The 15605-nt window shown below is 45.1% G+C and overlaps 1 protein-coding gene across 1 annotated transcript in view; it reads right to left on the reverse strand.

The window, feature by feature from the left end:
• The window catches only part of REX1BD (required for excision 1-B domain containing), an 81636-nt gene that overhangs the window by 13688 nt on the left and 52343 nt on the right, over positions 1-15605 (reverse strand). The window contains exon 2 of the mRNA XM_063455412.1: positions 5460-5542. Coding sequence (XP_063311482.1) covers positions 5460-5542 — 83 coding nt within the window. The remainder of the gene's footprint in view (positions 1-5459; positions 5543-15605) is intronic.

The following is a 15605-nucleotide window of genomic DNA, read 5'->3' on the forward strand; positions in this document are numbered from 1 at the left end:
ATGTATGAGTGCAGTGTGTATGCAGTGTGTGTATAATGAATGCAGTGCAGTGTGTGTATATGAGTGCAGTGTGTATATGAGTGCAGTGTGTATATGAGTGCAGTGTGTGTGTGTATGAATGCAGTGTGTATATAATGAATGCAGTGCAGTGTGTGTGTATGAGTGCAGTGTGTGTGTATGAGTGCAGTGTGTATGCAGTGTGTGTATAATGAATGCAGTGCAGTGTGTGTATATGAGTGCAGTGTGTGTGAGTGCAGTGTGTATGAATGCAGTGTGTTTATAATTAATGCAGTGCAGTGTGTGTATGTGCAGTGTGTGTATGTGCAGTGTGTGTGTATGAGTGCAGAGCATTGGTGGGGGGTGGGCATTTTATTAATTATTATTTAATTATTATTTTAATATTTTTTTAAATTTTTTTTTTTTTTTAGGTAACTATTTTTTTTTATTTTATTATTATTTGTATTATTATTTTTATGTTATTATTTTAATTATTTTTTGTTTTATTATTAATATTTGTATTTTTTCGTCCCCCCTCCCTGCTTGTTAGCTGGCCAGGGAGGGGGGCTCTCACTCCCTGGTGGTCCAGTGGATGGGCTGTAGGAGGGGGCTGTCAGGAAGCTGTTACTTACCTTCACAGCAGCTCCTGTCAGCTCCCTTCTCTCTTCTCCGGTGCGTGCAGCTCCCAGGTCAGCTCCTTCTGCAACTCTCGCGGCCGCGCGGAGCGTTGCCACGGTAACCCGTGGCAACGCTCTGACCCCGCGGCTCTCGCGAGAGTTGCAGAGGGAGCTGACCTGGGAGCTGCACGCACCGGAGAAGAGAGAAGGGAGCTGACAGGAGCTGCTGTGAAGGTAAGTAACAGCTTCCTGACAGCCCCCGGTCCATGTCTGTATTATGGCAATGAAAATTGCCATAATACAGACAACTGACTCGAGTATAAGACGAGTTAGTGTTTTTCAGCACAAAAAATGTGCTGAAAAACTCGTCTTATACTCGAGTATATACGGTAAATGTACTTGGACCCATTCTCTTTAATATTTTTATTAGTGATATTGCAGAAGGTCTTGATGGTAAGGTGTGTCTTTTTGCAGATGATACTAAGATATGTAACAGGGTTGATGTTCCAGGAGGGATAAGCCAAATGGAAAATGATTTAGGTAAACTAGAAAAATGGTCAGAGTTGTGGCAACTGACATTTAATGTGGATAAGTGCAAGATAATGCATCTTGGACGTAAAAACCCAAGGGTAGAGTACAAAATATTTGATAGAGTCCTAACCTCAACATCTGAGGAAAGGGATTTAGGGGTGATTATTTCTGATGACTTAAAGGTAGGCAGACAATGTAATAGAGCAGCAGGAAATGCTAGCAGAATGCTTGGTTGTATAGGGAGAGGTATTAGCAGTAGAAAGAGGGAAGTGCTCATGCCATTGTACAGAACACTGGTGAGACCTCACTTGGAGTACTGTACACAGTACTGGAGACCCTATCTTCAGAAGGATATTGATACCTTAGAGAGAGTTCAAAGAAGGGCTACTAAACTGGTTCATGGATTGCAGGATAAAACTTACCAGGAAAGGTTGAAGGATCTTAACATGTATAGCTTGGAGGAAAGACGAGACAGGGGGGATATGATAGAAACATTTAAATACATAAAGGGAATCAACACAGTAAAGGAGGAGACTATATTTAAAAGAAGAAAAACTACCACAACAAGAGGACATAGTCTTAAATTAGAGGGACAAAGGTTTAAAAATAATACCAGGAAGTATTACTTTACTGAGAGGGTAGTGGATGCATGGAATAGCCTTCCAGCTGAAGTGGTAGAGGTTAACACAGTAAAGGAGTTTAAGCATGCGTGGGATAGGCATAAGGCTATCCTAACTATAAGATAAGGCCAGGGACTAATGAAAGTATTTAGAAAACTGGGCAGACTAGATGGGCCGAATGGTTCTTATCTGCCGTCACATTCTATGTTTCTATGTTTCTATATCCCCCCTGTCTCGTCTTTCCTCCAAGCTATACATGTTAAGTTCCTTTAACCTTTCCTGGTAAGTTTTATCCTTCAATCCATGAACCAGTTTAGTAGCCCTTCTCCGAACTCTCTCTAAAGTATCAATATCCTTCTGAAGATACGGTCTCCAGTACTGCGTACAATACTCCAAGTGAGGTCTCACCAGTGTTCTGTACAATGGCATGAGCACTTCATTAGGAAGATTAGGAGCATGAATATTGTACACTCGCTCCCACGATCTAACCTCCTCACCATAGCATTTCCAGTGAACCAAGTATTGAAGTTTGTAGAGGAAGATCCTGGAATCAAAAAATGTTTATATCTCATATGACATAGTTACATAGATGAAAAGTGACTTGCGTCCATCAAGTTCAGCCTTCCTCACATTTGTTTTTTGCTGTTGATCCAAAAGAAGGCAAGAAAAAACAGTTTTAAGCACTTCCAATTTTGCAACAAGCTAGGAAAAAAATTCCTTCTTGACCCCAGAATGGCAGATTTATCCTTGGATCAAGCAGTTATTACCCTACATTGAAAGATTATATCCTTGAATATTCTGTTTTTGCAAGTATGCATCTAGTAGCTGTTTGAACATCTGTATGGACTCTGATAAAACCACTTCTTCAGGCAGAGAAATCCACATCCTTATTGTTCTTACAGTAAAAAAACCTTTTCGTTTGCCTTAGACAAAATCTTCTTTCTTCCAGTCTAAACGCATGGCCTCGTGTCCTATGTAAAGTCCGGTTTGTGAATAGATTTCCACACAATAGTTTGTATTGGCCCCAAATATATTTGTATAATGTTATCATATCCCCTCTCAGTAGCCCACCTCTGCACTTTTTCTAGTGCCATAATATCCTTCTTTAGAAGATATTCCTCTTCACCATCCACCAAGACTGGCTGTGGGGCAGGCAAAGCTTGACTATGGAAAGGATTTTTAGGAAAAGATTTAAGCAACGCAACGCGAAAACACTGGGTGCACTTTCATGGAATCTAGAAGTTGTAGACCGAAGGTGACCGCACTGATCTAAATGACGATCTGAGGGGGCGGGGCCTGACCATCATGGCGGAGAGTCGTGTTTTCCACGAACTCCCACACGATCATAGCAAAACAAGCGAAATATGGCCCACTCAAGCGACACAAATGATAATCCCAGACACCCACTTGCCATCCACGACAGTGGGCACACAATGGGATGTCATACGACCCAATCGGGGTCAACTGAACCCACGACCGAAAATGCGGCCTGGTATGCGGCGGGCGGGGGAGGCGGCCGCTCCCCTGACCCGGAGGCACCTTGAAGATACCCACCGCACAAGCACATCCTGCTTCCCCCCCTCAGACCGGAGAGTGATCCCGGTCCACCCTGCAGTGGCGACCCAGAGACTGCTGAGAAGTGGAATAGCGCCAATGAAAGCTAACAGAGACCTACCTAAAATGGCAGTCACGACATGTGCCGACAACGCAAGCGATGCCTCGCACGATATCCTCATGCGAATACAAAGCCATTTCGATGCATTCTGGAGGAAGCTGGAGGGTAAGCTGCTTCAACCTGCTTCACCACTGCCTCCCACCCCTACAAAGCGCAGGCACAGACTAGAGCACATACTGCAACACAACGACTCACGCTCACTCAGCTCCAGCCGCACGCCTCAAAAAACGCCACCCGCTCCGAAACGGCTGAAAGCTACACAAGCAGGACTCAAAGCTACGAAATGGCGGCGGAGAGGCAAACAGGCACCTGGCACACGCACGGCAGCAAAGCTGGGCATACCGCTGGAAAAGAGCACGGGCTTGGTCCGGGCACCTACCACCTCAAGGGAGACCCTGCAGCGGCACCAAGACACAGCCAAGCGACCCCACACACTCCAGACAACCCATCGCACAACACTTACCCTCACACGAGCCAGGAGCTGGAGGAGAAACCAATATTGCCGCACCTCGGCGGATGCTCCCTGGGACGTCCCCATGCCTGCACTGCCTCTACCACAGATGGGAATCGGCTGATCAAGTATCCAAGCCAGCAATAGGGACGTCTAGTCACTTACAAGGGAAGCTGAGTAACTGGACATACCTGATAAGGGACCTTTAATCCCATGCTGAGGTCGTATATAAATGTCCCTTCTTATATATTTTTATTTTCAGTTCATTTACAGCTATGCTACCCCACTAATTCTGTATGGGCAATCTGAAATACCAAGTCCTGCATTCTCTAGTCACATATAATGGTGCACTATTGCCGTTATGTTATGGAAGAGATCAAGTCTTTGCTGTTTTATTTCAGACTAGATAGCAAACAAATTTAGGCATGTGTAACTAGCCTGTCCTACTGTAGAATGTTAATTGTGCAGCCACATACTCGTTATGTTTTGATCCTCAATTATAGATCAGCCTGTTATATGTTCTGCCATTAATCTTGTTTCTCTCTTTTGTAACTGTAAATGTAAACGTATGTTTTACTACTACCGTTCGCACTGTGTTATCTGCGGAATCACTCAGCATTACTATTAATATAAAAACTGTGCCTGTATTTCATTTGCCCCGCATGTTCAGCGAGGAAAATGCCTGAGGACTGCTTTCGGGGCACCTCAGACCTGCCTGTAAACCTTATGCGCACTACAAAAATAAAGAATTTAAATGACGATCTGAAAAGATGCAATACATTTTTGCCCAATTTATGAAAAGGAATCCTAAGCTTGAGATCCTTTGTTGAAAGCCAAACCTGAAGTATGTGACAGCAGAACAATCATCAAATTGTTACAAAAAGTTAACAACAACTAAGTGAAGAAGCAGATTTTAAATTTGGTTTGCCGACTGCTGGAGTTGGAGTTTTTTTGTTTTTCTTTTAATTCTAGTGTGTTTATTGTAGATTATACAACTTAATGGGACTTCCTTGCAAGGCAGGTGTAATTTAGCAACTGTGCTAAATTACCAGGAAGTAACATTTGTATTGAAGTGTGCACTTTTTTGTAAATAGGATATAGAACACAATATGCAAACCTAACGCATTTCAGCAATAGGAACTTTTATCAGGACAGCAAGATAGATAGATAGATAGATAGATAGATAGATAGATAGATAGATAGATAGATAGATAGATAGATAGATAGATAGATAGATAGATAGATAGATAGATAGATAGATAGATAGATAGATAGATAGTATGCTGTCCTGATAAAAGTTCCTATTTGTCTAAGTTATGGTGGGGAACAAAAATTGTGATTGAAAACCCTTTCCACCTGAAATCAATGGATAGTCAATACATTGTTAAACACAGATATGCACATGTGATGTAAAAGGCCCATAGAAAAGCATTAATTTGTTGCTTTCCTATGGGAAAGCTTCAATGCGCAAGCAGCGCTTGCCGCACATGAGCATAAGTTACCATAGCTATATGGTTCTCTGGTATCCTACCGATGGCCTGAGACTGAAAGATGGTTTTGTAACTTACTCTTCAAACAGTTTGTAAGCCTCCACGCGTTCAGCTTGCAACTCATAAAATCTTTGTATGAGGTGTTGCAAATCATTGTCCACCTAAGAAAAAAAGAAAATAAATTTTACAACTACAGAACAGCAACCTTGGGCTTATAATCTTAAAAAAAAAAAAAATCAATCAATCTAAGCATCGTTATACTTGCCCTTTAACTGTTGCATAAATCTTAGCGTTTATAATTATTTAAACACGGTTTTCCCTATACACAGTTATGCAAAAGATGTACTGCCCTGCCGTTTACCAACATGGTGTAATGACTCTAGCCCACTATAGGTCAGAGTTCAGAGATTTGCTTAGATAAAGACAGTGCCATTTTATCTACAGAAACACAGTACTCACACTCAGAATTTATAATACTAATATATGCTGTACAAAAGTAGTGAATAGAAGAGAGCATAAACTAAAACCAATCAGGAGGTCTGCAAAATACATAGTACTAGTGGAATAAATCGCAAAAGAACACTGGTACAAAAGTATTGGAAGAACAGCCAATACAATCCTACATAATGCGCATATTGCCCAAGGGCTCCTCAGCAGTTCACAATCTGTAATGTAAATGTCTTTGTTGCTATTCTTTATATATAATATTGCCAGTTAAAGGGATCCTATAGTGCCCCAATCTCTCGGCACTGAAGGGGTTAAAACCCTTTCAGTCGGGGCGGGGCTGGGCCTCCGGGCCGACTGGATGCTGCCCGCATGGGCTCCAGCAGAAAACAGCCATAAACAGCACTGAACATGACCCAAACCCGCTCAAAACAGCGAAATCTGCTGCATATGAAAGGGGGAAAGCTCCAACACTCACCCGATACCCGCATACAGCGGACCGTATGGCGGGCGGGCAGAGAGGACTGAGTCCGGCCTACACGCGACCTCTGAGCACTGCCCGCCATTACATGCAGCCGCGAGGCAAGCATCCCTGGAGTAGGGAGACCCTTGGCCCGGGGCGCGGCTCCGTCTCTCCCCCCCCTGGCCGGCGGGGGATATCCCGGCCACATGATGGAAACATCCTGGCAGGGACCGAGGACCGGCTCAAACACACACGACCGGAGATGGAGTACGGCACGTGCGGACTTCGGCCCTGCTGAGTGACAGGTGGACACTGGCAAAGCAGATAAGTGCAGAAAGAATATAAGCAGGCACGGAGGGGTCTACCTGCCTTTATGCGGAGGCTTCTGCATGCGGCTCGAGGGGCCCAGACGGCTGCCGGCCCACGGACGGACACCCCGGGTGGACTGCCCCCTGGTGACAGTTCTGGACCATGCATCTGGGTTTGAGGGGGGCCCGGAGAAGGATGTCCCTGGCGCAGTGAGTCCTGTGGGGCTAGAGGGCACCGACCCCCTCCGGTATACCGGTGGCCATGAGGGGGGAGGTGCGCCGGCTCTAAGTGTGAGGCCTGTACTGGGTGAGACTCGTGGGCCCAGATGTTATCAGGCAGCGCGAGAGATGCCGGGGAGGAGCAGGGGACCGCGAGTGCTGGAACCTTTGGTGGGGGGTCTCCGGGACTGGCCTGGACCCCGAGTGCCCACGGCATCGCGGAGCGCTCCACGGGGGAACGGATCCTAGGGGAGGACAGACAGAGGACCGGCATCCTAAAAGACCTCATTGACCCTGTGTGCTGACAGCTTACCGTATTATAATCCGGCTCAACATCAAATACGCTGCCTATGCTGTGGGATCTTGCTACACGGGAAAACCTATGGGACTAACCATGCCAGCTAGCTTGTTTACAAACCTGAAAGCCTACACCGTATTGTGATTTAGCTCAACAAAGAACACGCAGTCTCTGCCATGAGACCCTACTGCACAGCTGAACATTCCAGGACTATTCTTATAAGCAAGCCCACGCGCAAATCTGGACTCTTGAGAAGTTCAACAACTATGCTTAGATATGCATAATGATTACTTAGGGGCTTTTATTCATATTCTTAGTTAATGCTGTTCTAATGCGAACAAGTTTTAGAATTATTATGGTTTCCTGCTTAACGCCGCCCCTGGGGGCCCTCGTTTACTGTTGTTAAATACTGCATGCTAAACTAAGACCAGCTTCGGCTACTGCCTGAGCTATGTAGGCGCACCATCACATGCATTACTGCTACTTCAATGACCCATAAAGCGGCCTCAATACACTGCACTATCCACAGGCCAAGGTAACTGGTAAAGGCCATGCCACCACGCGCGGCGCGACATACAGGCCATCGGATACTCGCTTTAATACACAGTTAACGCTAGCATTTTTTTTATTTATTTATTTATTTTTTTTACACATGGCCATCTGACATTCTGACCGCATAGCCACTGACCGCTGATTTCTGGATATACTACCCATGCGCAAGCCGCTCGTCGCCATGCAGGCGATATATGCCCTGACCACAATCTGCTCACTAGGCCTAACTCACGCAACCAACTTTAAAATAAGGCATAGGTACACATGCACTATTATTCAGACGTGCTGAACCGTGCCTTATTTCTCCCCGGCAATCAGCCTGATAGTCTGCAAACCACACACATGCTTGGATAACATGTTGCTCCCATTATATTTACAGGACATCCTGTATATGTTCTAGCGAAGGCGAACGAGTACTATTCACGCTAATCTGCCCGAGACCCGTGTTCTGCGTTATATCTGATTAACAATACCATGACTAGGCACTAAGAACTGCTGATATTATACTGTAAACCTGTATTTAGCCTAGGCGTAGGCACATATGCATGTATCACACCCTGCAACACTGAGCCTCTGCGTAGGCAATGTCATACCAATGCTTATTTGTCTCATGTGATAACTTTGGTCACCTGCAAAATAAAACATAGAGAATTTAATGAACATAACATGGTGCACGGGTAACATAGGCGACCTAGCTAAGCATCCGGCATCATCACTTTATTTAATTTCACTCACTCTTCTTTGGACAAAATCAACTGTTTAATTAAGCTGTTTAATATAAAAATTGTGCACATTATCATGCCACTATCTACCATGTATGAAACTTGAAATACGCTGTTGTGGCGCTTGTTGAAATATTGTGTTTAGCTGCACTACTAAAAATAAAGAATGAAAACCAAAAAAAAAAAAAAAAACCTTTCAGTCGCTTGCCTGAATCCAGCGGCCGATGTCCCTCAATGCTGGGTCAGGCTCCGCCCATGCTCCTCGCAATAGCCGCGCTCGGATTAGGATTTCCCCATAGTAAAGCATTGATTGCTTTCCTATGGGGGAAAATCTGATGCTGGAGGTCCTCATGCAGAGCATCCATTTGGATTCCGGAAGCCCTCTGGTGGCTGTCTGGTAGACAGCCAATGGGGGCAGATTTAGAGCTGCAATGTAAACTTTGGAGTTCTCTGGCAAGTGCTAAAGGGACACGGTACCCAGACTACTTCAATTAGCTGAAGTGGTCTGGGTGCCTACAGTGTCCCTTTAATAGGACCAGAGCTATGTGCATATTTATGACTATCGCCCGTGGCGTGACTACAATTCATTCATTGTGGTCTCTCATGTGACAGAAAAACTTAGCAAGTATTAGTTGGATTAAATTGACACTATAGTGATCAAAACAACTTTAGCTTAACCCCTTAAGGACACATGACATGTGTGATATGTCATGATTCCCTTTTATTCCAGAAGTTTGGTCCTTAAGGGGTTAATGAAGCAGTTTTGGTGTATAGATGATTTCAGAGATAAATCACTTTGTTAATGCAGTCCTTCATTTAGCTAAAGTTGTTTTGGTGATTCTAGTGCCCCTTTAACCCCTTAAGGACACATGACATGTGTGACATGTCATGATTCCCTTTTATTCCAGAAGTTTGGTCCTTAAGGGGTTAAGTACAAAGAAGAATTTGAATAAATTGCGAATATACGTACAAATATATATATATATTTAAAAAAAAAAAAAAAAGACAATGAAAAGAAGAATACAGCAAAGGGCTGAAAAAAAAATAAATCTGTGGAAACACAGTATTGTCTTAAAGGGACACTTTGGGCATCCAGACCACTTCATCTCATTTAAGTGACCTCAGCACTGGAAAGAGAGTCTTTAACCCACATGACAGATATATTCCGTCATGATTCCCTTTTATTCCAGAAGTTGTGTCCTTAAGGGGTTAAAGGGTTGTTGTTTTGTTTTAACCCTTTAAACTCGATGAGGGAATAACTCTAAGGGCAGAGGGACACTATAGTAGTAGCGCTATAGTGTCCCTTTAACCCTACTAGTCTCAACATAAGTCAGCTGCTACCGTATTGCTTACAACAAGCGATATTTGTTGTGGAATTTTGATTGGGGCTTTTATAGTATATATAGATCTGGTAATCACAATATGTGACACAATATTCCTACACGAGGACTGTGCTTTTTTCACTAGAATAGTCTACGGGGAGATCTCCGTTACATTACAAGTTACTAGTGACCACACAGTTTGGAGAGACCAATTTACTACCGATGACTTCAGATTCAGCCGAAGAATTCCAAGTGAAAACGATCCTACATCACCACCTGCTGGTCTACAGTGGATATTACAGGCAATTGGTGGCAGCCTAAAGTTTTGCACAGTTTCAGTAAAGTTTTGCAGTCCTCTCCTTCGCAGGATAGATTAAATAATAAATTAACTGGTTAATATCTGAGCAGCAAGTTTTTTTTAAATGAGATAGAACTAAAAGTCCCATGGTGCTCAGAAATCACCCTAGAAAAGAAGTAAGTAGTGTGTTAGGCTGAACATAATCTTTTCTCCTAAAAGCAGGAGAAGACTACCGGAAAATATCCGAAAAAAGTACAAAAAAGCTCAAACTCTTACTACTCCTAGGTGGCAACAATGACTATAATGCACATCAGCAAAAACCAAAGAAAAAAAAAAAAAGTTATTTGCGCACTATCCCAAATCCCTACGCACATTTAAATAACTGGAGGTTTTTAGTATCACTCCAGCAATCTATACATTTCTATCATCGATCGACAGAATATTTAGTTATTCCAGATAATAATGATTTCCTAAAATTCTGGCAATTAAAAAAAGATTTTAACATCATTTAACAAGAATGATTATCATTTAGCAAGAGCATCACGTTATCGCTCTCAGCCAATAAGCTAGGCGTTTAATGTTACGTTCCATATTACTTTAGAATGTATTCTAAAGATTTAGCAATTAATGTCACAATCCAGTTCAGTTTTGGCACAGTCAGGGCACATTCTGCATTGCAGGGATGTCAAATCGTATAGCCTCACACCAGGGACATGCAGTTCTGGGTGCCAGGTTGATAGCAGCGGAGTTAAAAGATTTTTATTTACCTAGGAACCAGGTCCCCCGCACAGCTGCATCAGACTTGGATCCTCCTTCGAGGCATCCAGGGCTGGCGCGTCTATAAGGCAGCACAGGCGGCCGCCTCAGGCGCAATAGCTCTGGGGGAGCAAGATTTGAGTGACCGTCAAGAGAAAAGCGCAAAGCGCTCCCTCCTATCAGTCACTCAGTGTAGCTGAGCAGAGCGAACCCAGTTTCTTGTACCCAGCCAGACAGACCGGAAGTGCTCACTGAGAGGTCCGCTCAGCCACGATACAAGAGAGGTAGGAGGCATACCAGGGAGTGAGGGAAGGGGACCACTAAGGGAGTTGTGGGGACAGCAAAGGACAGGGAGGGTGGAGGACCACTAAGGGACATGGAGATGAAAGAAACACTAAGATACAGTGAAGGGAGGGAAAATAAACACTAAGATACAGTGAAGGGAGGGAAAATAAACACTAAGATACAGTGAAGGGAGGGAAAATAAACACTAAGTAACTGGGAAGGGGAGAACCACAAAGGGACAGGGAAGGGAGAGGGGAGACCACAAAGGACAGGGAAGGGAGGGGGAAGGACCATTAAAGCACAGGAAAGGGAAGGAGGAGGACCACTAAGGGAAAAGAGAAGGACCACTAAGGGAGAAGGGGAGGACCACTAAGGGAGAAGGGGAGGACCGCTAAGGGAGAAGGGGAGGACCGCTAAGGGAGAAGGGGAGGACCGCTAAGGGAGAAGGGGAGGACCGCTAAGGGAGAAGGGGAGGACCGCTAAGGGAGAAGGGGAGGACCGCTAAGGGAGAAGGGGAGGACCGCTAAGGGAGAAGGGGAGGACCGCTAAGGGAGAAGGGGAGGACCGCTAAGGGAGAAGGGGAGGACCGCTAAGGGAGAAGGGGAGGACCACTAAGGGACAGGCATAGGAACGAAGAAGACTACTAAGGTACAGGGAAGGGAAAGGAACACTAAGGACAGGGGAAGGAGGGGGAGGAGACCGATAAGGGACAGGAAATTGCCCTCCTATCGATATTATATCCCTATTCCACCCCACACTATGTGCCCTAACCACACCACATCCCTAATCCCCCTTACACGATCCTGCCCTAAACACACTACATCCCTATCCCACCCACATTATGTGCTCTACATACAATACACCCCTATCCCACCCACACTATGTGCCCTAACTACACCACATCCCTAATCCCCCTTACACGATCCTGCCCTAAACACACTACATCCCTACCCCACCGACATTATGTGCTCTACATACAATACACCCCTATCCCACCCACACTATGTGCCCTACACACAATACACCCTTATCCCACCCACACTATGTGCCCTACACACAATACACCCTTATCCCACCCACACTACATCCCTATCCCACCCCACACTATGTGCCCTACACATATTACATTCCTATACAACCCCACACAATGTGCCACACACACACACTCTACATCCCTATCCCACCCTCCACTATGTGCCCTACACACACTACATCCCTATCCCACCCTACACTATGTGCCCTACACACACACTACATCCCTATCCCACCCTACACTATATGCCCTACACACACACACACACTACATCCCTATCCCATACACTACATCCCTAACCCACCACACACTATGAGCCCTACACAAGCCACATACCTATCCCACCCCACACTATGTGCCCTACACAAGCCACATGCCTATCGCACCCCACACTATGTGCCCTACACAAACCACATGCCTATCCCACCCCACACTATGTGCCCTACACAAACCACACTATCTGCCCTACACACACACACTCTATATCCCTATCCCACACTATGTGTCCTACATACTACACCCCTATTCCACACTACTATGTGCTCTACACACACACACACACACACACACTATATCCCTATCCCAGACCATACTATGTTCCCTACACACACTACATCCCTATCCCACCCCACACTATGTGCCCTACACACGCACACACACACGTCATCCCTATCCCACACTACACTATGTGCCCTACACACACTACATCCCTATCCCACCCCACACTATGTGCCCTACACACACTACATCCCTATCCCACCCCACACTATGTGCCCTACACACACTACATCCCTATCCCACCCCACACTATGTGCCCTACACATACTACATTCCTATCTAACCCCACACGGTGTGCCACACACACACACACACACACACACATCATCCCTATCCCACACTACACTATGTGCCCTACACGCACTACATCCCTATCCCACCCAGCACTATGTGCCCTACACAAACCACATGCCTATCCCACCCCACACTATGTGCCCTACACAAACCACATGCCTATCCCACCCCACACTATGTGCCCTACACAAACCACATGCCTATCCCACCCCCCCCCACACACACACACTACATCCCTATCCCACCCCATACTATATGCCCTACATACTACATCCCTATCCCACACTGTGTGCCCTACACACACTATATCCCTATCCCACCCTACTATCTGCCTTACACACACACTATATCCCTATGCCACCCCACACTATGTGCCCTACACACTACATCCCTATGCCACCCCACACTATGTGCCCTACACACTACATCCCTATGCCACCCCACACTATGTGCCCTACACACTACATCCCTATGCCACCCCACACTATGTGCCCTACACACTACATCCCTATGCCACCCCACACTATGTGCCCTACACACTACATCCCTATGCCACCCCACACTATGTGCCCTACACACTACATCCCTATGCCACCCACACTATGTGCCCTACACACTACATCCCTATGCCACCCCACACTAGTGCCCTACACACACTACATCCCTATCCCACCCCACACTATGTAGCTTACACACTCTACATAAAAAAGGAGACCCTTGAAACAAGGGGATCCTGAGAAGCAACTTTGGACACGGAAAAGGCACTTGAATGCCCGGTAACAGGAAAGAGAGAGAGAGTAATAGGAGAGTGAACAGGTGAAAGATAATGAATCATAACCTGTACCCCCAACTTGCTTGATATATCATACTTGTACAAAATAATAGTAAAAATAGATAAATAGCCCCACACGAGGACTATAGAGGAGTAACAAACAAGAGAACCCCCAAAAATATCTCTCCAATAGCTGCCTAGTATAGTATGTGGATACAACCACCTTAACTAAGGCAAACACACTAAATGCCTGCTACCGCTGGCAAACCGAAAAGTCACCTAATAAAAAACTATAAAGTGCTACCTAAAAGTGTAAGACAAACATAAGAAAAATAAAGTGAAGGAAACGCTCGACGCGCGTTTCAGCGTGTATGCACGCCGTCGTCAGGAGCTAGTCAACCACTGTGTGCTCCCAGGCTTCTTAAGTATCCGACATATCGTGACCAGATGGCTTGCAGCTGATCGAGGCAAATTGAAAATGTCGTTCTGTCCCACCTCGTATACCGCGTCATAGCCGAGTAGTGCCTATGCGTTGGTGGAAATGTGGGTCAATCATAAGGTGATCCCACGGCGGATCCGCCTATCCTCATTGCTGCACACACTCGGCGGCGGTCATAGGTTCAACAGCATGTCCGTCAAGTGTGGGCGGACAAGGGGGAGGGGATACAGTAACAAGCAATCCGATCGCCATGACTTCTTCAATGCTGGGCTGTCCAGCTAAGTGGGAGTGTGAAGCTCCGTCAAAGAGGCGGGGCTTCATGTCAATCACTCAAATCCGGTAAAAGAGGATTATTCACTAAACTAGCACATCGCACATACACCGATTATGGTGCTTAACGAGGGCTAATAGATAAATAAACCACTTGTGAGTGCCCACAATGGAAGATCAAATTACGACATCTAACCCAAGCTTAAAGGTAAAATGAATGCTGCAAGGCCAACTTTATAGCTCCACTATCTTAGAAGGTTATGCTAATGCATAATGTGGGTTAATACATCAAACCCATATGCTACAAAGAGCTACAAAAAAAGGGAGAAAGAGAGAGGGGCCATTAGTTAAACTGCGTTAAATGACAGTCCCTCAATTAAAGGGATAGTACTATTAAGTCAGACAAAGAGCTAGTGATTACACACAATGTTGTTCCAAAGAACAGATGACAAAAAACAAAAAAACTTTATTATTTACATATATACACCATTGCGCAGTCAGCAATTTAAGGATTTAAAAATAGTTATGAGAGGGTGACTTAGCCTATTAACCGTGGATGTTATAGTACCCTTTAAACTATAAAAATGGAGTAAATGAGAACCCCTCATTGAGTCCTTTAGGGGAGAGTGTTTTTAATTTATAAATCCAATAGGACTCCCTTTGTCTCAATTTGCGGTCCCAGTCACCTTTACGTTGGGGCTGGGGTATAAGTTCTATACCCATAAAACGTAGTCTGCTAGATGAATTAGCATGATGTATCTTCAAATGTCTGGAGATAGGGGTTTCCAATCTCCTTCTGACAGAGTTCACATGTTCCCTGATGCGGAATTTAAAGGGGCGGAAGGTCTTCCCCACATACTTAATTCCACATGAACACGTCAGAAGGTAGATGACCCCCTCCGTACGACAGTTGAAGAAAGATTGTACATGATGGACATCGTGATTGGAACTATCTGAAAACATCTTAGTGTCTTTGGGTATAAATTGACAGGCACTACAGTGTCCGCAACCATACGTGCCTTTAGGAAGATATGGTTTGGCTAAATTGCCAATTGGTCCAAAATGGCTAGGTACCAATAAATCCCTAAGGTTTTTCCCCCTCCGAGCTGTAACTGACGGAAAGGGGGAGATCACTGATTTTAGTTGTTCGTCTGCCGTCAGGATTGGCCAATATCTGCCAAGGATCGACAG

The sequence above is a fragment of the Pelobates fuscus genome, chromosome 5, assembly GCF_036172605.1.
Source record: "Pelobates fuscus isolate aPelFus1 chromosome 5, aPelFus1.pri, whole genome shotgun sequence".
Taxonomy (NCBI): Eukaryota; Metazoa; Chordata; class Amphibia; order Anura; family Pelobatidae; genus Pelobates; species Pelobates fuscus.